The 26,277-nt window shown below is 42.2% G+C and overlaps 1 protein-coding gene across 1 annotated transcript in view; it reads right to left on the minus strand.

Moving 5' to 3' along the window:
* Positions 1-315: 315 nt before the first annotated feature.
* The window catches only part of LOC148535449 (uncharacterized), a 41,820-nt gene continuing 15,858 nt past the window's right edge, over positions 316-26,277 (minus strand). Inside the window, exons 3-5 of the mRNA XM_088462612.1 lie at positions 24,551-24,712; positions 6,878-7,021; positions 316-524 (exon numbers count right to left, since the gene is read on the minus strand). Of these exons, the coding sequence (XP_088318738.1) occupies positions 334-524; positions 6,878-7,021; positions 24,551-24,712 (497 nt within the window). The 3' untranslated portion in view covers positions 316-333. The remainder of the gene's footprint in view (positions 525-6,877; positions 7,022-24,550; positions 24,713-26,277) is intronic.

Consider the following 26,277-nt stretch of genomic DNA (forward strand, 5'->3'; position numbering starts at 1 on the left):
GGCGGTCTCTGCATACACACACTGGTACGCATGCGCCTTAGGGATCTCCTGGATTTTTCACGCCAGTGCAGCAGCAAATAATCGCTCAACTACGCAAACACAAACACTGCGTCTACCTCTGCCTCAGACCCCTGTATGTACTATAAAGTGACAAAAAGCAATAATTACCCAAAAATCGAAAACATTTTACAACATTGAATATTTATTTGAACTTTATATCAATACTCTACATGCTAAGGTGAATTAAATATTATTCTTTCATGGGAAAACTCCTTTAAAACTATTTTATTGAATGCTTTTCCAAAAACATGTTGGCTGGTGATGGAATGCTGATCATAGCTTTAACAAGCTCAGTGCTGCAACCAGGCTGAATAGGTGATTGCTGGTTCTTATCCCCCCGCTGCATATAATATCATTAGTCATTACCAGCTTCTCGGATGCTGTTTCATATTTCTTGAAGGTCGAATTGTTACAGATGCCAACAGATGAGCAGCCATGTAATACGTCAAACTCTGTATATCCTTCTATTAAACAAGTGGATTAAAAATAGATTACCATTTAAAGAGGATCATTATACCTAAAGGGATGTCAGTTCTGCAATGCAATTTCATTTCTCTCCATTGTATAAACTGCAGTCCGCCCCAGTAAACATTTTATTTACAACAGGAATGTCAAACTCAAAATCCCAATTGGGCTAAATAATCAAGCTCTAAGATTGTGTGAGCCGCAAGAAAATGAAAAAAGTCTTATATTCAATTTTGTAAGGTTTTTAATAAAAAGAAACAATAATGTTGAATGTTTTCTTCCATATACTCAGGGGCAAGGGCAGGATTTTTTACATACATATATACAGTACATATATGTCACACATACATTACACACACACACATATATGTCACACATACAACACACACACTCTCTCTTACCTTGCAGCAGCTGCAGATACAGTAGTAGACTAGGACAGGAATGGGCACCATGTAATTGGGCCCCTCCCTCTAGCGGAAAAATACCTTGATTTGCTGGTCAATTGCGAGAGGGCAGGGGATGCAGCCAGGAAGCTGACGGTGGAAATGCTGACCGCAGGCTTCCTGTCAAATCCCGGCTGGGTACTAATGACAGGCATTGAAATCCTGACGCCTGTCATTATACCTACGCCGGCATACCAAACAAAGGTAAGCCGGGCGGCGGGCACGGACAGCTGTGGGAGGGTTAGGTTAGGGGCTCCTGGGGGGGATTTAGGGTTAGGCACCCCCCGGGAGGGTTAGGGTAAGGCTAGGGGAAGGGGAGGTTAGGGTTAGGCACCCCTGGGGGGAGGTTAGGGTTGGGCACCCCCTGGGAGACTTAGGTTTAGGTGGCGGGGATGGGGGGGTTAGGTTTAGGCACTTATGGGGGGGGTTGGGTTAGGCACTGGGGGAAGGAGGTTTGGGTTAGGCACCCCTAGGGGATGGTTAGGGGGGGAGAGAAGATTAGGGTTAGGCAGTGTATTTACCCATCGGGATTTAGATGCCTCCCGGTCTTCTGCTGTAGGGATTTGAACTGTCGGGCATAGGTCCGGCAGTCATCCATACCGATCCCAAGGACAGGGCAAAAATGACACAAATCTAATGGAATCCTGTCATATTGACTCCGTCTCCTTCCCATTAACCAGTGCATTTTTGCCACGATTGGGCAGGGCTTAATAAAAATGATGCCTGCTCTCTCCTCTTTCAGGGGGGTTATGGGTACTCAGAAACCCCCCTGCGTACGCTACTGATACTCAACACCTCTTTTCTGTCATCAATTTTCCTATTTCAGGAGAAATTTTATTGGATGTGATAATGTTTAAAACTGAACCATTGTGTGCCACACAGTAATCCCCCTTCCACATTATTCCACAAAGTAATGCCCATTACACAATATTCCACACAGTGATGCCCCTTACAACACATTATGCGTGTGTGACAAAATGTGTTGTAAGTGGCATTACTGTGGCATAATGTGTGATAATGGACATTACTGTGTGGTATAATGTCACCAAGTATGGCAGTGGTAGCAGCATGTTATGGGTTATTTTCTAGTGGCGCTGACTGGCAATCTAGTCAGGACCATGTCAGGTTTATGGGAAGATGAAAGATGCCTATTACTACACAAATCCTGATCCCCCATGTCAAAATGCTCACACTGCAGAGGAAATTTGTCTTTCAAAAGGAAAATAATCCAAATCATTCTGCAGCAAGAGCAACACTGCGGTGGCTTACAGTAAAATGAAGAAAATATATGTACCTGACTGGCACTGTCAGAGTCTTGCTCCCTCACTGCTGCTGTCTGGCCCTGTACTGCCATCTCTTCTCCTGACTTCTGTCACCCCTTCTCCTGACTCCTGTCACTGTGCGGCGTGCGCTGCCCACCCCAACGCCGTGGCCATCCTAGCTGCTCCTCTGCACAGGGACTCTCCCAGTCACAAGAGACACTGCAAGAGATGTGGGAAGGGGCGGACCAAAAAGGGCAGGCAGCTGCAGCGCTGCCCGCTGCAATGTGTAATGGATGCATGTGCCCCCCTAGTTGCAGCCCTGGCCAAGTCCAGAGATGCAGGCCTCATTCCACTTGTTTTCCCATGGTAGTGCAGGGCTGCAAAAAATATGCGCTTGGGCCGCGGGCCATGTGTTTGACACATCTGATTTACAACAAATGAAAAACACTCCTCTTTCTTGTTTGCAGAAACAAAGCAAAATGTAATTCAGAGGCAGCTAGAGGCACCTGCAGAGGACATACTGTATAGTGATACAGAACTTGGAGGTCCCATGTGTGTACTGTGTGTACTTATTGTCAGGGGCGTAACTATACCTATGAGGGCCCCATAGCAAAAAATTTTACAGGCCCCCCTCTCAGCCTGCGCCACCCCCCCTCTTAGCCTACCACCCCCGTCCCATGGACCCCCCTTGGCCTGAGGCCCCCGCACCCTCCTCACCTCCCGACTTCCCATATCTATGGTCGCACTGTGCAGGGCAGGCGCACCTTCTCTCCTAGTCGGCTCTACCTCACTGATTGATGCTGGGAGGAGGCGACCATGCCTTCTCCCAGTATTAGTCAATGGGGAGAGCTGGAGGCGGAGCTGACTGGGAAGACACGACCATGGAGCGGGGGGGCCACGACCACGGAGCAGGTAAGTGGAGTAGAGGGGAGTGAGGAGAGTAATGGGGGAGTGAGGAGGGTGCGGCGGGAAGGGCCACGGACAGAGGCCTGGCACCTTAGGTGCAGGGGGAGGTCCAGGCCCTGGGTTGGTCCGGGCCCCATAGCAGCTGCACTCCCTGCACCCATGGTAGTTACGCCACTACTTATTGTTATCAGAATTTGCAAAACATAATGGTTCAGGTCACTGATTGGAATGACCAATAGAAAGCTTCAATGAATAGGGAATTTCAAACATTTCAGTATACAGTACAAACTCAAACAGTAACCACATTTCTCAGATAAAACTGTACATAAAGCTTAATGTTAAACATACTTGCCAACCTTTGGGATGCCCCCTCCGGGAGGGAGCAGCCAGGTCGGCACTGTGGAGGGGAGGAGGGTGGGTTTCATGGAGCTCCAGAAATGGGTGGTGCTGGGGGCTTGGCAATTTGATAACCCTATACCACCATCGCTATTACCAAGAGACATAGAGGTCTATTTACTAAGCCTTGGATGGAGATTAATTGAACAGAGATAAAGTACAAGTGTTTAAAATATATATATTTTTTTGTAGACTAATAAGTCTAAGGTGGTTCTTTGAATTAGGAACACATCATATGTACAGTATATATAAAAACAAGTGGACAATTTATTACATTTAGAACATTTACCATAACGATAATAAAGCATCATAATCTACTAAAAAACTGGCTCCTGACTGATTTTAGAACCTATAAACAACCAAAGTCCCCTCCAAGGATTTAGGGGTCTATTTACTATGCAGTGTTAGGAGACAGAAATGCTCTTATAATCCATATAGTTAACACACTTAATAAATATTAAATAACCTCAAAAAGGAAAAATAAAAATATAAAACCATGTATAAAATATATATAGTATGTAAGGAGTGATATATAAATCCACATGGTTTTATATTTTTATTTTTCCTTTTTGAGGTTATTTAATATTTATTAAGTGTGTTAACTATATGGATTATAAGAGCATTTCTCTATCCTATTTTAATGGTAATTATTGTTTTTTAGATTCAATCATTAGTTCAAAATATTTACATTTGGACTATATTAAATTCCACGACAAAATGGCTCCCGCTGACTACATAAAGCCTTCCCCAAAATGGCAGATTGAAGATATCCGGTCTGTTAGAAATAAGTGAATCTAGTGGCAGGAGCTGGTAACAGGCCATTGATTTCTCCTAATCGGAAATATAGACAGGCTGACTTTCGGCACGTGACACACACGGAGGAGACTCAAGGTGCATGGACATCACTTCTGACGGAAGCACCACATGATCATGTGTAACCGGAACCATGAACATATGGAAGGAAGGACATTCTTTAAGTTACACATGTATAACTTCTGACGGAAGTGACATATGATGGACTGAAAGCGGAAACACGTGGTAAACTATTAACTAAGGAATGGATCAAACGGATCAGAAATTTAATGTACATAAGATAGGTAAGATAGATTAGGCGGTCTATGTCTGGTATTAGGGATTGTCTAGATTTTATTGGAAGGGGTATAAATAACAGTCCCTAGTTCACCTTCTGATATGCCTTGAGGAAGATATATATTTACATTTCGAAAACGCATTGGAAAATAAAGGAGGACATTGGTGAAAGGAAGTTTGGGACCCTATCCAGTGGTGGGACAAGATTTTATCACTTGGGGACACCTGGGACTTATTAAAACTTGCATGATTTGTCTACTTTTCCATCAGGTAGACCACACCATCTGGTGAGAGTCCACCTTCATTTTACCTATGTTTATGTGTTGTTGAATGTAAATAAATACAGTATTATACTATTGGATATTATATATTTATTTACATATCTACTGGATGGATGACTTATTTGGTGACTGAGAAAGAATAATAACGTGACAGAAAACGACAAGAGCCGCTCAATCCCACACGTCTGAGTGTCTTCTATTGAATGTAGACCATTCTTTATGGTAGGAGATCCTTAATTCAAGCTGCATCTGTTCTCATTAATTAGACAATATCACACTATTGTTTATTGAGATTACTCTGCGTAAAGTAGGAAAGTGTTAAATGTCTGGAAAAGAAGATCCCACAACCCTATATTGTCATTTAGCGCCGCAGGATTACTTTGGTCATATCTTTTTGTATTTATATGTTGGGGAGTGTGAGGTGACACTTCTACACCTTTAGAATGCATTGGCTGCTAAGCGCACGTGTTGATATTCACATTTTTGTTGTTGTAAAATGACAATTGGGAGCTGATTGGCTGGCACCCTATCACTTTCCTATCACTTTTCACTCTGTCTCCTAATACTGCCTAGTAAATAGACCCCATAGAGAGTAAAACTTCTGAAGGTAGTCTGCAAGGGTGGCGCTATGTAGCAGTTCAATAGCTAGTTAGCATGCGCCCACATAGGGCTAATAGACATTCCCGATATATTTACCAGCTTGGTCGCTCTGCTCCATGACTCCTAGCCAGCAGCTGGTCCTGTTGCAGAGTGTCTCCGCTTGACTGTTAGCTTTAGTTGTCCATTCAAATTAGCTGTGCTTTTATAGCTGATATCACACTTGCCTCGTCACTTAGAAGTTGGCATGGGAGGGGTTCCGGTTTCCAAAGCAGGTAAATATGTACCGCACAAGTGCTTTTATATATACATGTGATTTGTTCGTAATTCAAAGTGCCCCCTTAGACTTATTAGTCTAAAAAAATATATATCTATATATATATATATTTTTTTTTTTTTTATTTCTTGTGGATAAACTCAGATTTATCCTTTGGGTGGCGGCTGAAGTATTGATATCATGCAAATTAATAGATTAATTGAGGTTATAAGTACTGATATAATATTAAATGGACGATTACTGAGCCTGGCTTTTATTTTATTGTGCTTGAAAAATGTCAGTTAGGAGCTGGTTGGTTGGTACATTATCTCTGTCCACTTTATCTCCATCCAAGGCTTAGTAAATAGACCCAATAGCACCACTAACCTTATGGTTGATAACATCCTGTTGCCCGGCACACTACAATGGCCAGCAATGCCCTTATGTTCCATGTTCCATTCTGGCATTGTTATTGTACCTGTCTATCCCTGTGTCTCTATGCCACTTTGTTGTTCTACCTGGTTAAATAAACCAGGGGAGATTTTATTACCAAGGGAGGTTATTGCCATTGAGAAAAGGGGTTAATGCTTCAATGGCGACATGTGCACACTGAGGGTACACTGGCAGATATATTACCACTGGCAGCAGGGGGTATTCCTATTGGGTTGTCTATTGCCACTGAGTAAGTGGGGGTATTGTTATAAAGGGGGCATATGGACATTGGGGGTACTAGACACCCCTATGCATTTGTTTCCGTTAAAATATTTAAATATGCTTTTGAAAATATATTTTTAACTTAATTAAATTAAAGAAAGACCATTTCTAAGGACTTTTTAAGAACAATATTAGACAGTTAAATTGGTTTGGCAGTGTCTGTATATCCACTGCCCAAATCTGCACATCCATTAGAGACGCTGTCCCAGCCCCCTAGTCATACACAGTTGCAGGTTACGGGCATGCAGAAAAAAAGATGGTGAATTGCATAGTAAATAAATGCAACATGCCATCAAAAAAGGCTCCAAATTGTGTTTACGTCTCACTCTGATTAATACCCTAGTACACCTTCTAATGCACTGCATTCTGCTCCATCTGTACTGATCAGTTAAAATGAACAGCACATACCTTTAGTTATTGACATGGCATACTGTATGCAGTAAGTTTCATCATCAGTACACCGAATAACGTCTGACTGCCGACAATAAGAAACATTTGAATGGGAGCAAAGTGGACATATCTTTCCATTGATTTTTCCCCTTTTTATGGGCCCTGTAATAGATAACAATATGCTTTATTACAATTATTATATGGTTACTTTAGAAGCAATATATTAAAGATGACTGCATAATAGGTCAGGATGAACTATTTCTTCTGGGAGCCGTAACTAGAGTGATCCGTAAGGGGTCATTAATGGATAGTGCCTTTAGTTGTAGCATTTGCACTAACCACACTAACCAATCAGCAATTGGCGTTCATCTTCTAATGTTAGATTGTTTTTTTAATAAGAGAACCAACCAATGGCTAATACATTTAAACTGAATACATTTAAAAGAAAGTAAAATTATTTTATATTTTTCTCGAAAATAGTTCATAGGTGGGAGAAGGGTGCAAATATAAAGACAAATGTGCATACAAAGAGATGTAAGCTGGAAAAGAGAATATAATGCAGGTCAGACAGCTCATGTGATAATGATAAGAGGGGTAAGAATGTACTTTTGTAATGTAGGAAATAAAGTAGTTGTGCGAAAGTGAATGGTGATGCAATTTATTATGTCATTTAATAAACAGTATATGGTTAAACATTATGGGAGGGATGTACTAAGCATCACATCCGCGATGCGATACGTCCCGCCCCTCATGGGGTACATCCCGCCTCTTATCGGGTACATAAAATGGTTGATTACTGTGGTATGTACCTAGAATATTGGAAAGGACAGCTCTCCCGGTAAGAGCTATCCTTTGCGATGCCCTAGTATAAAGGGACTTCCGGGTTTTAACACCCAGAAGTCCCTCTGGTTCCTTCTGTGCATGCGCAGAAGGACGTGGGCCACAGAGGGAGAAGGGAGGGATCCGATTGGATCCCGCTTGGAGGAGGCGTCTCGAAAATAAGCCCATAGGCTTCTATTGGGTAATGCCACCTGAAGATGGCGTTACCCACCGGTAACAAAAACAGCATTTTTTTTACAGCATTTTCCCGTTTAGTACATCCCGCCTTATAACTGAAACAATTTTAAAACAAATGTAAGAATTTGTTCTTACATCTAAGATTAACTCTACCAATTGCAGATGGTGAAGTCTAATGTGTTTGTTCTCCAGGGACCCCTACAACCGACACACAGGTCATAAATTCCTGAGTTGGTTCCTAGTGTGGCAGGCTGGAAAATGGTCAGGAACAGGCTGGGTCACATACATTAGCAAGAGACAAGGTGTGTTGGAGACTAGGGGGTATATTTACTATAGTGCAGGTTTTAGAAGTGGAGTTGTTGCCCATAGCAACCAATCAGATTCTACATACCATTTATTTAGCATCTTCTAGAACAGGGATGGGGAACCTCAGGCCCGGGGGCCCCCGGAATCATTTGGTCTGGCCCTCTGAGCTTTTTTCTGCTAGCCTCATTTGGCTAACAGGGTGCCTAGAATGTCCCTCTGCAGCCAGAATCTATGCAGCAGTGCTATCTGGAGTGTCCATAGGACACTTCAGGCGGTCACACCGCTGCCTTTACAGCTCCCCAGAGCATTTCAGGATGCTCCGGGCATTGCTGTAATGACCGCCGATGGTGGCCCCGCCCCGTGTGACATCACACGGAGTGGGCGTGATCTGCACCAGACCTGCAAATAATGTTATATATATATCAAAATAGCCTCAGCAGAAAAAAGGTTTCCCATCCCTGTTCTAGAAGATATGAGCTAGATTCTGATTGGTTGCTGTGGGCAACATCTCCACTTCTATAAACCCGCACTTTAGTAAATATACCTCTCAGAGTCTTTTCAATGTTTTAATCATGTGGAAGTGGAAGAACTGCAATGCCAGCATACACTGTCCATTGGGATGTGCAATTGGGGGCTGATCCGGAGATGCACGGTAACGCCCGGTAATGCCTGGGTAGGAACAAGTTTTGATGGCGTGCCCAAAGGTTGTGTCTAAAGACACACTAAGCAGGATTGCTGCATTTAAAGACACATGTTTGTTCTTCAGAAAAGGGCTTAAACTGGTATTAGCATAAAGTTGCAGAGAAGACTACTGCAAAAGATGATAAAGAGGTTGCAGTAGTGTGCGACTCAGAAAGCACATGCTATGTGGCTAGGAAGACTTGTGCGATTAGGCCATGCCTCTCATTAGTAATGGGGCCTGGCCCGGCTCTCTATGGCCCTGGTAGGACTGAGCTGTGGCTGTAAAGATCGAATTCAGGACAGAAGCAACGTTCTTATGTTGGACGGGTATAGAAAAGCTAGTTTGCACAAGTGCAGCTCATGTAGACCTGGAGAAATGCGGATATATGCCTATTAGGTGCGTATGTTTTTCACTTGTTATAAGAAGGTTGCAAATACATGCGGATGACTTGTTGTAAACCAGGTACATACACTGCCAATATGGAGATATACACATCTCAAAATTTGTAAGGGAGCTGCTGCCAGGGAGCCACGGGAGTGTCGGGAACTGTGCTGAATAAGGACTGGCACTCTCACAGTTAAGTGAGAGGCCGTCACTGTGGGACTGCTGGAGTGCTAGGACCGGCACTGTCCAACCTGACAATACTGATACTATGTGCTTTAGCTTTTGTGGCAAATGAGTACAGAGGAGCATATATTGAGTAGATTCTATTGGAATATGGCTTCCAAAGCTTGATTATGGATGATTATGGATGAAATGGAAAAAAAATAACAATGTGGTGTTGGTTACAAGTAAGGGATCATGACAGTGGTTTTGTGACCCTTGCTACACATTCATCTGCTGTGTACAGTATGTCCTTGTTTTTAGAACAAAATATTATTGTCTGTAGACAGAGTTGTTCAAATAGGTGCTGGTCATGTAGTAACATGCGCAGATATGTTTTTATTGAGCTTAAAAATATGCTGACTGTGTAGAAAGGTATTTCTCATAACACCAGCAGGTGGCCTTGACAGTCACATAGATATACAAGTGAATGAATATGTATTATTCATAACTGAGGCAATGCTGATCCCTGCTGCTAATAAAAATAGAGTATTAATGTATTCATTATATAAGTCCCAGAAAAGTCACCACCTACTACACTGACCCTAATTTCAAGGGGATAAAAAGTTAATTCAACACATACTAGCCCCATCTTCCTGGAACTTATTGCTGATGTCTCTACTTTTTCTTTAACCTGGGTGTCTGCCAATGGCAATACTGGGCACCCCAAGACTCTTTGATGAATCAATCACTACAACTGAATAGAGAGAATATAATTACATACATATAAATATATATATATATTGTGATAGAAGCACTGGTAAAGTGGTCAATGGCAGGTATGTTTGTCCTAGGTTTTTGGTCTATGTGTTCTAGAAACCCCCAGGAGAAGCCTGTTTTGTAAACAGACCAGAGTGTCAGCTTTTTGGAAAAGCCGGTTTGGGTCCTGGGGGTGTGGATGTGAGAAGAGGGAGGGCTCCATCCACAGGCCACTCCAGATTTTGAGCCTTTTGGCCTGGGAGCAGGCTAATTAGTGGTTTTACCTGGAAGTGGCTCATAAGAGCTGTGTAATCTCTTGGTGCAGTGTCTCATACCTGGGGTGCTGGCAGTCTAGCCTGTTCAGAGACACTTGGTTAAATCCCTGTAAGTACTGTGCATGTGTTTTGTTGATGGTGAGGGCAGTAGGACCTACCATTGTTTAGCAAGGGAATCTGCTGTGTAGTTAGTGCCCAGCCGGGCTAGGTTTTATGCTTATGCTTATACTTTTGTGTGTGGCACAATAAAGACTGGCGCCGACAAATTTGAACGAGATACCCAGACTTGTCTCCTGTTTCTACGGCTGCTGTGTGTAGAGAGTAATTCCATCTACCCCCGGAGAGAGGCACCTTTTCCAACTGTGTCACAATATATATATCCATATATATATATATATATTAACGATACTGCCTTTGAACCTCTATATACCACTGCCTATACCTTCTAATATCCTGCCTATAAACCTCTAAGGATGACGCTAATTTGCGTACACTGTCATACAGAAAATAAAGACTCCAGCCCTAGAACCTGTGGTTCCTAAGCACAAAGTATTATTCAAGTAAAAGTATAGCAGTTACACACTATGATCCTCATATAATCTTAGCGCAAAGAGATTATACAGACCCAAGTAGAATTATACATACGCAGCGCTCTCTGGTCCAGATGTAGGCATCAGCAAGAAACCCCTCATCAATCAGCATTCAGCACGAAGACTAGGAACCCAGGGTCACAGCACACATATTTATACCCCCCAGAAATAAACAACACAATAGAGAAGTTTGTTGCTAATAACATTGGTCCTAAAGGAGAGGGCATATGTTACAAGGCATTTAACAGGGTGGTTCAAATAGACACAGCCCAGCCTCTAACAACTGGTGGTCACTGGTTTCCTGCCTCATGCAAATCCTAACAGTTGTTCATATAATGTACATTTTTTTGCTTGAAGTCTCTGCGGTCCATAAGTTGAGAATGCATGTTGCGATCTCTCCATCGATATTACCAGAATACTGTTGAGAGAGTACGCATCAGTATAATACCAAACATGGCTTACTTATAACGTATAAAACCTTAGTTACGAAATAACCTTTATTTCCTAGCAATGATAATAAATGTGCATACTCGAATCTTATACCTTATAGCTTATGGAACCTTGTATGTGAATATGTAATGTGTGAGTATGTGGGGTTTGATGTAAAGACGCTAGTTAACTTGGGGCAGATGCGTGTGCATGGAGCTAATATTCAGTGTTTTCATACAGGATCTTATGCATTCGCTAATATGAGACTAGTTAACAGCGCAATTGTGCGTATTAATGTGTGTATGAGAAATGGTGAAAGGCACAATCGCATGATGCTAATAGTAAAATCACCATATGTACTAAAGTGTGAGTTTATCTAAAATGGCGCTTAGGCGGCCATTTGCAAAATGGCATCTTGCGATCTCATTTCCAATATGGCGTCTTGCGGCCAGTCGCAAGATGGCGTCGTTGCAATCCAATTTTAAACTGATCTTGTCTCAGACAATTATCCAGCTTCGACAGTCCACCCTTTGATAGCGAACAACATGCTATCACAATCTGATTTTAAAATATAATTTAGGTTTACATTTATGTACTATTTAGTGTTATTATGGGATGGCACAAGGTGGTTAATAATCCATCAATAATGTGTTTCTGAGTGGGGACATAAAACTACTATTATACGCATACCGCGGATCTTGGAAGATCATGTGAAATGTGTGGGGATACACCAGTCCTATAAAGGCAGTCTTGAAGGGGAAATTTGAGACTTTATATTATTTGAGGTGTTTTAAAATAACATTTCAATAATACATTCTATGCATGTCTAAATATAATACATTAAATGATGGTATTTCCTAGTTCAGGGTTGTAATGCAGTTCTGTATTTACCTCGGTATTCATACTGACCACCATCATAATTTTGTTCTTTCATTTTACTCTATTTTTAAATTTTCTACACTTCAACACAATAGGAACACACCGGATACATATGCCAATTATTATGATGACAATCAGTATAAGAATTTGCCGATGCTGGCGATGACTTCCTGGACCCATTCCCCTAGACCTGAGAACCATTTCACTGTGTTCAGCCATGAAACCCATCCTTCTATCTTCTCCCCTACTTCGGCCACTGAAGCATTATGGTTCTTACGAAATTCCCATTTTAGCTGCAGAATTTCATCCATCTTCCAGTCTATCACTTCCTTAGGGTCGCTAGTATCATTGGTGACATAGGTGCAACATTTTACTCCAAATTGGGTGGCCAAAGTTACACAATACCCTCCAGTAACAGCAGTTAAATAATTTAACACTAGCCTGTGTTGTACCAGTTCTTTCTTGTATGCTTGCAATTCTCTCCCTGTATACCTGAATGTGTCATCGTACATCTCGGTGATATTATCTATCAATTTAGCAAGTTCCTGAATATATCTAAAATTTAATGTACCCCGAGCGATCCTGGTGGGATCCAATGCGACTAAAACTTGAAAGCCAGTTGTCTCACTAATTAACTGAGTGGCTTTGTGCACTTCACCAGGTATCATATTTCGTTTGACTCTGTGTTCATATTGTGTGTGAAGATATGGTGACGGTGTGTTTTTATGTATACCATGCATTTCAACATGTGTGAGGGTCATAACTTCTGGGACTACTCTTCCCAGGTAACACAAACCTTTGGAACTCGGGGAGAGCCACTTACATGCTTTTCTTCCACATATAAAATATACCTTATCAGGGAGAACATAAGGAATGGTATGCATCATTATCATTAAGCACATTTCCCTTGCAAACAATCCTATTTCTGGGTCTTCCATCTGGTACATGCAAGATTCTGGCTGTATTATTTTAGCACAATAACCATCTGGCACCTTACCAATAATTTCTTTAGTGGAACTCAATGCATACCGGTACCTAAAATGTCTCCCACTAGATTTAATTGAGCGTAACAGATCATGGTTTATGGACTCATTATCAGCTCTTTGTGAGAAGGTCATCGTCTGATTATTCCCTGTCACTTCCCAACTTCCGGGTTTATTGGGGTTGGTTATGTTTAAACATAAAAGTGATCTATCTACTTGGAATTGATAGAGTTTGAAATGAGGTGGTTTGGATGAGAGGAATTTTTCATCCAAGGTTTTCCCTTTCTGTAATTCTAACATTTCCATGATATTCAGCGGAAATGGCACCATCCCTACATTATGCTGTCCCTGTGGCACATGTGAACACACCCAGCAATCAGTTTTATTTAACACTTTGCCTACCATGCTATGATAATCCTCTAAAGGATACCCACCCCAGTACGGGTTATATTTAGTCTGGCACCGCTGGATACAATTCTCATCAACTAGGGACCCACAAAGCTCACAAATACAGGATCTTCAGACGATAAACCTCCACACCGTCCCCGAGTATCCGGAATAACAGCTCTCTTAACAATAACAGTACTAAGATTGGTCAGACACTCCCCTGATTGGCATTGCACTCCTTCTGACTCCACTCCATCAGCACTGCCATCAACTCCCCTCTCCACAATCGGTCCCCTTCACAGAAACCGGACATCCCTGAACCGACCAGGATGATGAACACTCTAAAAGAGAACATGAAAATGAATACAGCAGGCCCGTCCATTGCCACAACAAGATCTGCAAATTTCTTTTAGTTCAGGTATCTCACTACAACCTTTACAATCCTCCCGGAACATGTTCGTGAGCGACAGGTCCACGCTATCAGCCTTGTCTCCAACTTGTTTCTCCACCGGTTCATTGACCTTTTTGCAGTGAGTGGAATGGACCCAGGTATCTCTCTCAGCCACCTTCAACGATGTAGTACTTGTCAGCAGCACCTGGTACGGACCTTCCCACTGATCAGTCAAACAACCTGAACGCAAGAAATTTCTGATCATAACATATTCTCCTGGTTCAACATCATGACAGTTAGTTTCAGGCATATCATTGGACAACAATTTCAATTTCTGCTGCTGTTGTTTTAACTGCTTACTCATTGATATAAGATACTTTACAGTTACCTCGTTGTTACCTTTCAAATCTTCCTGTGGACTTATAATCAAATGAGGTTGTCTACCGAACAGTACTTCAAAGGGAGACCGATTTAGAGGAGGTCTGGGAGTGGTCCTTATACTATGCAGGACCAACTGTAATGCCTCTGGCCAACCTAGTCCAGTCTCTGCCATGATTTTACTTAACTTATTTTTAATAGTCCCGTTCATCCTCTCTACCTTGGCACTGGCTTGCGGTCGGTAGGGGGTGTGAAGTCGACTATTAATACCCATCAGCTTACACATAATTTGAAAAACATCACCTGTGAAATGAGTACCCCTGTCACTCTCGATAATTTAAGGATACCATATCTGCATACAAATTCATGAACTATTTTCTTGGCAGTAAACGCAGCAGTATTAGTGGCCACTGGGTAGGCCTCAACCCAAATAGAAAATACATCAGTGCACATTAATACATACTTAAGATTCCTGCAAGGTGGTAATTTGTTGAAATCAATTTGTATCACCTTGAAGGTCCATCAGTCGGTGGAATGTGGGACGGTTCGGTAGGGATCGCTTTCCCTATGTTCTTCCTCAAGCAGGTTAGACAGGAAATTGCTATCTTTTCTGCTTGTGAAGAAAAACCTGGTGCGCACCAGTATGCTCTCACCAACTTGCACATACCTTGGTTTCCCAGATGAGTCAGATTGTGTGCTGCCACAGCTAGGCTGGGGTAATATGCCTTGGGGGCTACTGGCTTACCTTGTCCATCCCTCCAGAGCCCAGAGGACTCTTGCCCACATCCCTTGGACTTCCAAATGGACTTTTCCTGGATTGAACAAAAATTTTGCATCTCAATTAATTTCAGCATATCAATTGTTTGGAAAGACATAATTTTTTCAGTGGGAGAAAACATTTTTAACCCTGCTGCCCATTTTGCAGCTTCATCGGCTCTGTTGTTGCCCAGTGACACTGGGTCATCCTCACATGTATGGGCTTTACACTTGATTACTGCCATCGCTTTGGGCAGTTGGATTGCTTCTAAAAGATGTTTTATGTGTTGGGAATGTGCAACTGGTGTGCCTGCTGCTGTCATAAAATTTCTCAGACGCCATAGAGCCCCGAAATCGTGCACCACCCTGAACACATACCTTGAGTCAGTGTAAATGTTAGCAGATTTGCCTGCTGCCAGTACACACGCTCTAGTTAGTGCTACTAACTCTGCCACCTGGGCTGAGTGAGGAGGACCAAGAGGTTTGGCTTCTATGATGTCTGTGTCATTTACAACAGCATAACCTGTACATAATTCACCTGTGTCTGTTTGTCTATGACAACTCCCATCCATGTAAAAAGTCACATCTACATTCTGTAAAGGTGTGTCGTGTATGTCAGGTCTAGCAGTAAAGGTCTGATTCAGATATTCCATACAATCGTGTGTATCATTATGTCCGCTGAACTCACCCTCCGCCAGCAACTCGTCTCCTTCCACCCTTTGTACATCATGTTGTACATATGGTAAATACGTTGCTGGATTCAGCGTGCAGCAACATTTACAGTGATGTTCGCAGGTGCGATTAGAGCTAGCTCCCATTTGGTAAACCTAGCCGAAGAGACATGTCTGGTTTGAGCAGAGTTCAGCAGAGCAGATACAGCGTGGGGAGTATAGACAATCATATCATGACCCAATACTACATCCTCACTTTTACTCACCAATAGAGCAGTAGCTGCTACACTTCTCAAACAGGTGGCGAGTGATCTCGCCACAGTGTCCAATTGGGTACTGTAGTATGCAATGGGCCTACTGGCATCACCATGAGTTTGTATAAGGACAACTGCAACACAACCATCGGCTTCCGTACAATACAAATCAAAAGGTTTTTCATAATCAGGTATTCCCAATGCAGGTGCTTTGGTCAGACTATCCTTAAGATTAAGGAAAGCCTGCTCTGACTCCTCTGTGTGTATGACATGATCGGGCTTTGAGGAAGAGATTAAGGACCTTATTCAGAGTTGGTCGTGAGCGCTGAGCACTCGCAACCGGCTCGTTGTTGGTCCACAGGGCATGCGCACGTTGGAGACTTCTCCGTCATGCATATGCACGAGACCCCGCTAATGACGGATCACCCGTCATTAGCGGGCTCGAAGCAGACGGAGCGAGCTGTCGATGTTGATTGACAGCTCGCTCCATTTGCTGGGCGGGCAGGGGGCGTGCCTGGCCAAATGGAGGCATTCTTTTCGAAACGCTTGCTGTTTTGTGGGCGTCCCATCATCAGTGATGTCAGTGGGGAGCTTCCTGCTCAAACAGAGCAGGAAGCTCCTTGGGGCTTAAGGTTGACGAGACCCTACCCTAGTAGACGAGACCATCGCGACCATCTCCCTTATCGGTCGTTAGATTCTATCATTTGTGAGATGTCATAACCCCTGGGTTAGGCAGTGTCCCAAATATTTTACTCTGGATTGGCATGGCTGTAGTTTGTCCTTGGCTACCTTGTGTCCTGTATGCGAGAGATGAAGCAACAAAAGTTTAGTATCATTCAAACATGACATAAACGAATCAGAACCTAGCAATAAATTGTCCACATATTGAATTAGAACAGATCCATTTGCAGGTTGAAAGATTGTAAACAGTCATGCAATGCCTGGGAAAAGATACTGGGGCTGTCTATGAAACCTTGGGGCAACCGTGTCCATGCATATTGCACACCTCTGTATGTAAATGCGAAAAGATACTGACAGTCAGGGTGGAGAGGCACAGAGAAGAAAGCAGAACAGATATCAATGACAGTGAAATGGGTTGCATTTGGAGGGATCTGCATAAGAATGACAGCTGGATTTGGCACTACGGGGAATTGGCTTTCTACTACCTTATTAACACCTCTAAAGTCCTGTACCAGCCTATAACCCCCCCACCATTCTTCTTCACTGGAAAGATGGGACTGTTGGCTACACTAGCTGTATGAACTAAAATTCCCTGTTACAATAATCGTTCAATTATTGGAAAAAACCCTAATTCTACCTCCTGTTTTAGTGGGTACTGGGGAATTTTTGGAGCTTGCCTACCACTTTTCAAATTTACCATTATGGGACTTACGTTTGCCATTAATCCAGTGTCCTGTCCATTCTTAGTCCAAAGGGAATCTGGAATTTGGGACAACATTTGATCTTCCTGGGATGGATTTTCATTTAAACTGGTAGAGTGATACATTATCCTTTGGGGAGTGTCCAATATATCCCGCACCTCGTGCGCAACTCTCTTAGGGATATCTAAAAATACACCATCAGGGGTGCAATATATAACACATGCCATCTTATATAACAAGTCTCTACCCAGCAGGTTAGTAGGAGCCACAGCAGCCAGAAGGAAAGAATGCCTGGTATGCAACGGCCCAATAATAACGTCTGTGGACTTTGTTAAAGGATAATGTTGCACTTTACCTGTTACACCCATTGTTGGTACTGTCTCGTTGGTCACCTGTAAATTAATGGGAGATTTTATCACTGACCTGGTCACCCCTGTGTCTACAAGAGAAGGATATTCAGTACCAGCTACATCAACCATCATGACCGGTTCTTCCCTAGTAATTTCCCGTTAACCTGACTATCTGTAGACTACAGGTATGACCTGACCCCTAGCGTTGGCTACCATTCTCCAATAAAGCATTAACGACTACAATTGGAGCTGGTGCTTGCTGGATATTTGCTGATCTCTGTGCGTATCCCTTATGGGGATATCCAGGTACTCTCTGGTTTGGGGGTCCTACCCTTTTTATTCTGCAGGTTCTACTTAAATGTCCTGGCTGGTTACAATTAAAACATATTCGTGGATCGGATGAAGACACGGGTTGTTGTGAAGTTTGAGCAGGGGGAAGAGGTGGTTGATATGGGTAGGGATATGGAGGATAAGGGTATTGTGGGGGATATGAAGTTTGTGAGTAGTGTGGGACCTGTGGTTGTGTAGGGTTAGTAGAATAGAGCTGTGTTTGCTGTTGCGTGGGATTAGTGAGGGCATATAACTGTTCAGGTGTAGGTGTGTGTGTAGATGCAAGTGTGTTTGTTGGCTGTGATGTTAGCGTCATATCTTCCAGAGCTTGAATACTGACAGCCATTAGTTTTTCGCTATGGGTCTCTCTCTTCTTTGAGATGTTCTTATCATGTTCTATGGCAGATTCTATGAGTGTATCTATTGTGACTCCCCTCCAGCCAGGTTGTGAGGTCTGAACCCGAGTCTTTAAGTTTTCCTTAAGACCGTCCATGAGTACCGTGACTATCATTCCCCTGTGGTGAGTGCTATCTTTAATATCTTCTATCCCAGTGTACTGGGTGATAGCATGCAGAGCCCGATCGCAATACTCTTCTGCAGATTCACTCTCCTTTTGCTTTATGGTGAAAATTTTGTTCCAGTTAACTACTACCGGAAAATATATACCCAATTGAGTTACAATGCGGGAAATGTTACCTTGGTTTACTTGGTCCATTAAGGGAACGTCACAATCCAATACACAATCCGTGATAAAGTTTGTCACATCGATATTGCGTGGTAGACAGGCCCTAAACACCACACGCCAATCTTTATTAGTTGGCTCATGAGAACTCCCCAAATTCCTCAAAAATCTCTGACATTTGGCTAGTTCCTTTTTGGGATCGGGGAAATCATTTATGATGGAATTTAGTTATGCCCTTGTCCAAGGACAATGCATTACCACTTTCCTCGTGGGCACTACAACGTTCGCATCTGCATTTCCATTCGGAACAGTTATTGTCCGAATGGGATGCAGACCTGTAGCGCTGCTACCTTTGACCTTGTTACTTAGCTGGGGGTTTAATCTGTTGCTGCTACGTATGGTATTAACAACTTCCTCTACAGGTGCAGAGGGTGTTAGCACTTCCCTTGCTGTTACCGATGGAGATGGCGGCACCACTCATGATTGTCGTAGCATAGCATCTATCATTTGTACAGCATGGGAAATGGCAGATATTACAATAGGCTCATCATCCACATCATGAACATTTTCTTTATGGTTGCTTAAGAGAGGGTACAAATTGCTTGTTACATTTTTATGGGCATTTTTGATAACTGTACTTGCACCTCCATCCACATAAGGTGGGGGTGGTGCGCGTGAACTGCTGACAATACCTTCCGCAACGCTACCCTGCTGCATGTGCGCACCATTTTGCAGCTTGCCCGCATTGCAATTCAGCATCGTGGATGTATTCTCTGGCAATGCGCTCTCGCAATGCTAGTTTGCGTCGCTTGCGCATTTTTAAGCCACGCATCCCCTTCATGCTGCCACAACTTTAAACATTCATAATATTTGACCTTTTTCTCTCGGGAGCGCATCAGACTGATGTGATCCAGGACATTATCTAATACATCTTTATCAAAACTACCAATTCTGGGAAACGGTCTAACACTCTTCATCATCATTTTAAACCATACATCACAATACCTTATTGCATAAGTACCGTACTTAGTATGCATAATACGACGGGCCGATCCAAGCGGCGCTTCCATTAGCAGCACATCATTGTCTAACATCTCTATTGTTTGCATGGCTCCCATTCTGAGACAACTCCTATGTTTTTCAATAAAGATTTAAACTGGTGAAAGACAGTCAAGATACTTTCACTTACCAGTGGATGATTTAAACGGTAGCGCCCACACACCTGTGAAGATTTGAAGAAGGCTACTCCACAGACCCGGATAAGATTTAAGAAGGCAACTTCCACACCTATGGAAGTTTAAGTCGACTACTTCCACTCACCTCTCTTCAACAAAGACAACATGTACACCTGCTACTGTGTATAGAACGGTAAGCTGCTTACCGAGCGGCTAGCACTTAGCCCTTAAAGGTCATACGGTACCTCTAACTTTAGGGAACAAGTTACCCCTACCAACAAATACTCACTGTTACACACTTTTTTCCTGCACAGAAAAATACACGTTAACCCATATATTGAAAACAATTGAAAAGAATGTAAACCTCAACGGCTTTGTTTAAACATGTGGCAGCATGACCGGAAGTACGTATACGCTATTGTGCGACCAGTCGCATACACAATAATGCGACTACCACACAACCGTATGACAACCTTTAGCTGCGTACACAAAAGTGCATCTTTACTGTGCGCAAAACTGCGACTCAGCCGCGTATTCAATACTGCGGCACCCCTTTAAATGTTAGGTTCTATCAACAAAGGAAAACAAACAAACTTTTTCCTCTCTTGTCCCTGGATTCTAGTCAGCGTCCCTGGCTCACACAAAAATGGGTAGCGATCTCTCAGCACTGAGAAGTTGCAGGTAAACCCTGCATGTGGCCACTCCACCCTTTGGTGAGAAATCGATAACCGTAAGTGCCGTGTGAGCGGGTAAGTGACTTGACTACAAGCCCCCAACTAATGATACTGCCTTTGAACCTCTATATACCCCTGCCTATACCTTCTAATATCCTGCCTATGAACCTCTAAGGATGACGCTAATTTGCGTACACTGTCATACAGAAAATAAAGACTCCAGGCCTAGAACCTGTGGTTACTAAGCACAAAGTATTATTCAAGTAAAAGTACAGCAGTTACATGCTATGATCCTCATACAATCTTAGCGCAAAGAGATTATACAGACCCAAGTAGAATTATACATACGCAGCGCTCTCTGGTCCAGATGTAGGCATCAGCAAGAAACCCCTTATCAATCAGCATTCAGCACGAAGACTAGGAACCCAGGGTCACAGCACACATATTTATACCCCCCAGAAATAAACAACACAATAGAGAAGTTTGTTGCTAATACCATTGGTCCTAAAGGAGAGGGCATATGTTACAAGGCATTTAACAGGGTGGTTCAAATAGACACAGTCCAGCCTCTAACAACTGGTGGTCTCTGGTTTCCCGCCTCATGCAAATCCTAACAGTTGTTCATATAATGTAAATTTTTTTGCTTGAAGTCTCTTCAGTCCATAAGTTGAGAATGCCTGTTGCGATCTCTCCATCGATATTACCAGAATACTGTTGAGAGAGTACGCATCAGTACAATACCAAACATGGCTTACTTATCACGTATAAAACCTTAGTTACGAAATAACCTTTATTTCCTTGCAATGATAATAAATGTGCATACTCGAATCTTATACCTTAAAGCTTATGTAACCTTGTATGTGAATATGTAATGTGTGAGTATGTGGGGTTTGATGTAAAGACGCTAGTTAACTTGGGGCAGATGCGTGTGCATAGAGCTAATATTCAGTGTTTTCATACAGAATCTTATGCATTCGCTAATATGCGACTAGTTAACAGCGCAATTGTGCGTATTAATGTGTGTATGAGAAATGGTGAAAGGTGCAATCGCATGATGCTAATAGTAATATCACCACATGTACTAAAGTGTGAGTTTATCTAAAATGGCGCTTAGGTGGCCATCCGCAAAATGGCGTCTTGCGATCTCATTTCCAAGATGGCGTCTTGCGGCCAGTCGCAAGATGGCGTTGCTGCGATCCAATTTTAAACTGATCTTGTCTCAGCCAATTATCCAGCTTCGACAATATATAAATATATGTGTGTATATAATATGTATATATATGTATGTATGTATATATATGTACCTTTAATAAATTACTGTTGCTTATATTATCCTATAAACTTGGCTTTGTGTGTCTTTACTGAGTTACATTTGCACTGGTAAATAATGTGTTAACAGTTTCAACCGAGGAAAGGTGGTCAAATCTGAATTTGTAGAAAGGACATACATGCTCAGCTTTAGCGGGACCAAAAGTGTCAGCTGACACTCTATTTACTGTACTTTACACCAACACTTCTTGTTTGTAATTTGCTATTACCGTATATACTCGAGTATAAGTCGAGGGTGGGAAATGCAGCAGCTGGTAGTGCCCCCAGTAGTAATTCTCCCTGGTTGTGCCCCCAGTAGTAATCCCCCCTGGTAGTGCCCCCAGTAGTAATCCCCCCCTGGTAGTGCCCCAGTGGTAAACCCCCCCTTTTAGTGCCCCCAGTAGTAATCCCCCCCTGGTAGTTCCCCCAGTGGTAATCCCCCCTTTTAGTGCCCCAGTAGTAATCCCCCCCTGGTAGTGCCCCCAGTGGTAAACCCCCCCTTTTAGTGCCCCCAGTAGTAATCCCCTCCTGGTAGTACACCCAGAGGTAATCCCCCCTATATATATACTAATTATATAGTATCCCCCCTATATATATACCCGAATATAAGCCGAGGTACCTACTTTTACCACAAAAAACTGGGAAAACTTATTGACTCGAGTATAAGCCTAGGGTGGGAAATGCAGCAGCTGGTAGTGCCCCCAGTAGTAATTCTCCCTGGTAGTGCCCCCAGTAGTAATCCCCCCTGGTAGTTCCCCCAGTGGTAATCCCCCCTTTTAGTGCCCCCAGTAGTAATCCCCCCTGGTAGTGCCCCCAGTGGTAAACCCCCCCTTTTAGTGCCCCCAGTAGTAATCCCCCCGTGGTAGTTCCCCCAGTGGTAATCCCCCCTTTTAGTGCCCCAGTAGTAATCCTCTCCTGGTAGTACACCCAGTGGTAATCCCCCCTTTTAGTGCCCCCTGTAGTAATCCCCCCCTGGTAGTGCCCCCTGTAGTAATCTCCCCCTGGTAGTGCCCCCAGTAGTCCTTCCCCCCAGTAGAAAGAGACATAATAGGAAGTATTTCATGTATGACCATAATAGTGTGACACATTGAACCAAATGACAACTTGTGTCTAATACATATTGGAATGAATTATATCATAATTATAGGCAATACATTTTTCTTTTAAATCACTTTATTATTTTTGTTATTTGTTTATATTTCGCTGGTAATTTTTAACTGTACTAATAAAAGCTACTTTTTAAAACAGTGTTGAATCTCCTATGATAAATATCATTATTAAATACTAATTCTTGACTCATGAGTGCCCCGTGTAGGAATACTTTTTTTCTTTTCTTCTTTCAGTATACTTACTTTATTCCTGGGTGCACCTCCCTAATAATATGAGAGATATATATATATTGATTAATAAATATCAAAATACATAGGATTATAGGGAAGAGCCTAAGAAATGTAAAAATTTAAAGACATCTTTAAGTCTGTGCGGGTGTTGTGTGTGTTTGTGTGTAAGATACCTGAAATCTGTAAGCTGATGTCACTCTCATGTACTGTAAAAGCAAACTAAATATAGAAGAAACAGGTTAACATTTTTAATAAAGCATGTCCTAGCTAATCTTGTTCTTATCTTAAGGTGGGATAAAAATATGTTCTAGTAGGGCAACAAAGAAAGAATGAGGGCTGTCCCTACCCTCCAGCTTACATGATTATAGTATATTTGTGCTATTAATTCCCTATTACAAGATGAATGTATGGTAAGAGTAGCACAGTGAATTCCTACAAATACTGCATGATAACTAGGAATGTGCGCCGACTACTGTATTTTGGTTTTGGATCTGTATCTCCTTCAAGGTTTTGGATCTGGATTTGGTTTTGAAAACCACCCTCAAGTGTTTTGGTTTTGGTTTTGGATCTGGATTTTTTAAATAAAAAAATCCATAAATTTTAAAAACAGCTAAAATCATGTAATTTATGCAATCCGAACCCTGAAATTTGGAATTAAACTCCAAATTCCGAACCGCAAGAAGATCAGAACTGCGACCCGGATTTATCCGGATCTCCTAAGGAGATTAGAACCGCGACTCGGATTTACCCGGATTCACGAAAATTTGGGTGGATTCGAATTTCTGGAGAACCGAACCGCACATCTCTAATGATAACATATAAGGAACTGGTTTACCAAATTGGACATCACTTTCACTCCATTGTGCAAACAGACCAACAGCAGTTTCACACAATATTAGAGCACTCATGTCCTCAAATAGTCTGTGCTGCTGTGAACATTTAAATGACACGGTTGGTTATATGTTGTTCTTTTCCTGCCCACTTTAAAGAGGGTATTAACGAGTAAGAGATGGAGAATGATAAAATGAAAATGCTCAGACCTTAGTCAAAAGTCCCTTAAAAATTCTAAGAATTTAAAGAAATATTGCAAAGTAAAATGTTTACTCATTGACGCAAATGCTGTGTTATATATGAAGAGGTGTCTTCTTACATGTGGCTTCTGTAACTTCTGTAGTATTGCACATATCCGTATGACAGCAAGAGCTTTTTATTGATATGGTTTTTTCTGCGTTGGTTGCTGAGCCATCAAATTTACATTCAGTGGATTTTGCACATCGTCTTAATACTTGTGTAGTAGTTATTCTGCTTGTCTCTGTGAGAGAGAGAGAGAGAGAGAGAGAGAGAGAACATAATTCTAAAGTGAACATTTAGTCTTCTACAACAGATTTGAAATATGCATGGAAGTAATAGAGACTGGGACAAATTTAGCTTTGAGAGAATTACCGGGATGCAGATATGTACCCAGAACAATCGTGCAAAGGGTACAATTTCTGTCTGCCTTTGATGTAGAGCACAAATACTGGGCAGGTTTACAATACATTTTAGAGTTTGTATACTGTATGACTTGCCTATAGCTCCCATTTCTGAAGCTTTTGGATCAGTTAAATTCTCCTTTTACTTACCTGCAAGGGATGGTTTAAGAGAGGAGGGGGCCCATGTACAGACTCCATGTAGGACCTTCCCTCTGTAGTGCAGTACACTCTGGTATTGCACCAGAGCCTACTGCATACACGCAGGTCTCCATTTACATGGTGACCATGCCATGGTCCCGGACACTTCTCAACTCTGTATTCACAAATCTCTGGGAAAATGGCCGCTGCACCATTTTTCCTGAGATTTGAGCTGATGCAGCGCTGATGCAGGATTCCAGAGAGGTAAGTATTAAACATTGGTGCAAGATGTGCTATGTGGGACCATTATAGATACACCAATGCTTATATGGTGCTACCAATTGTCTGTAGCTTGTACTTTGAGAATTACACATGAATACAGAAACAGTACAATATAAGAAGGGATCGAACAGGCAGTATAGGGGCAAATTAATTTTTTACCAGTAAAAACAGATACCGATTGTCAACATCATCATCATCAACAGTACACCACAGAACAAGTACACACATGTTTTACGTCTGTAACAATAATTAAGTTGCACTTGCAAATGCCTAATTTTCCTCTCCAGGCCAAATGGGTCACAAGCAAGTGCAAATTACATTTCATTCAAAATTCCAATCTGTTTTACTTATGTTTAATTAAAAATGGGCTATAGGTTAAATAAATTACATAAACTCCAATGCAATGTTGTCTCCCTTGGTTATTTTGCTATGGAGGCTGTAAAATACTTGAATTCTTAGTTAAATTCTGTATTTTTGAGCAAAGCATAGTCCAAACATCTGGCTTGCTTGTTTTAAAACAATGGGCCGGATACTGAGCCAGACAGGGGCAAACGCAGGATTTGTAAGGGGGGGGCTTCTGCATATGTATGTATGTGTATACAATTATATATATATCCGAGCCTGCACATCCCTAATATATATATATATATATATATATATATATACTGTACATACCACCCACATGCCTCTCACACATGGACAGTTACATTTTTACAATGTATTGTGTAAGTATAGTTGTATTCCCAATTTGAACTGCCCCTCCTCCCCTCCCATACACAGACACTCAGAGCAGATTACACAGACACTTACACTGCACATTACACACACTGCACATTACAGACACTTACACTGCAGATTACACGCACTACACATTACACACACTGCACATTACAGACACTTACACTGCACATTACACACACTGCACATTACAGACACTTACACTGCACATTACACACACTGCACTTTACAGACACCTACACTGCAG

Source organism: Taudactylus pleione, unplaced genomic scaffold, assembly GCF_031769625.1.
Source record: "Taudactylus pleione unplaced genomic scaffold, aTauple2 ptg000051l, whole genome shotgun sequence".
Lineage (NCBI taxonomy): Eukaryota > Metazoa > Chordata > Amphibia > Anura > Myobatrachidae > Taudactylus > Taudactylus pleione.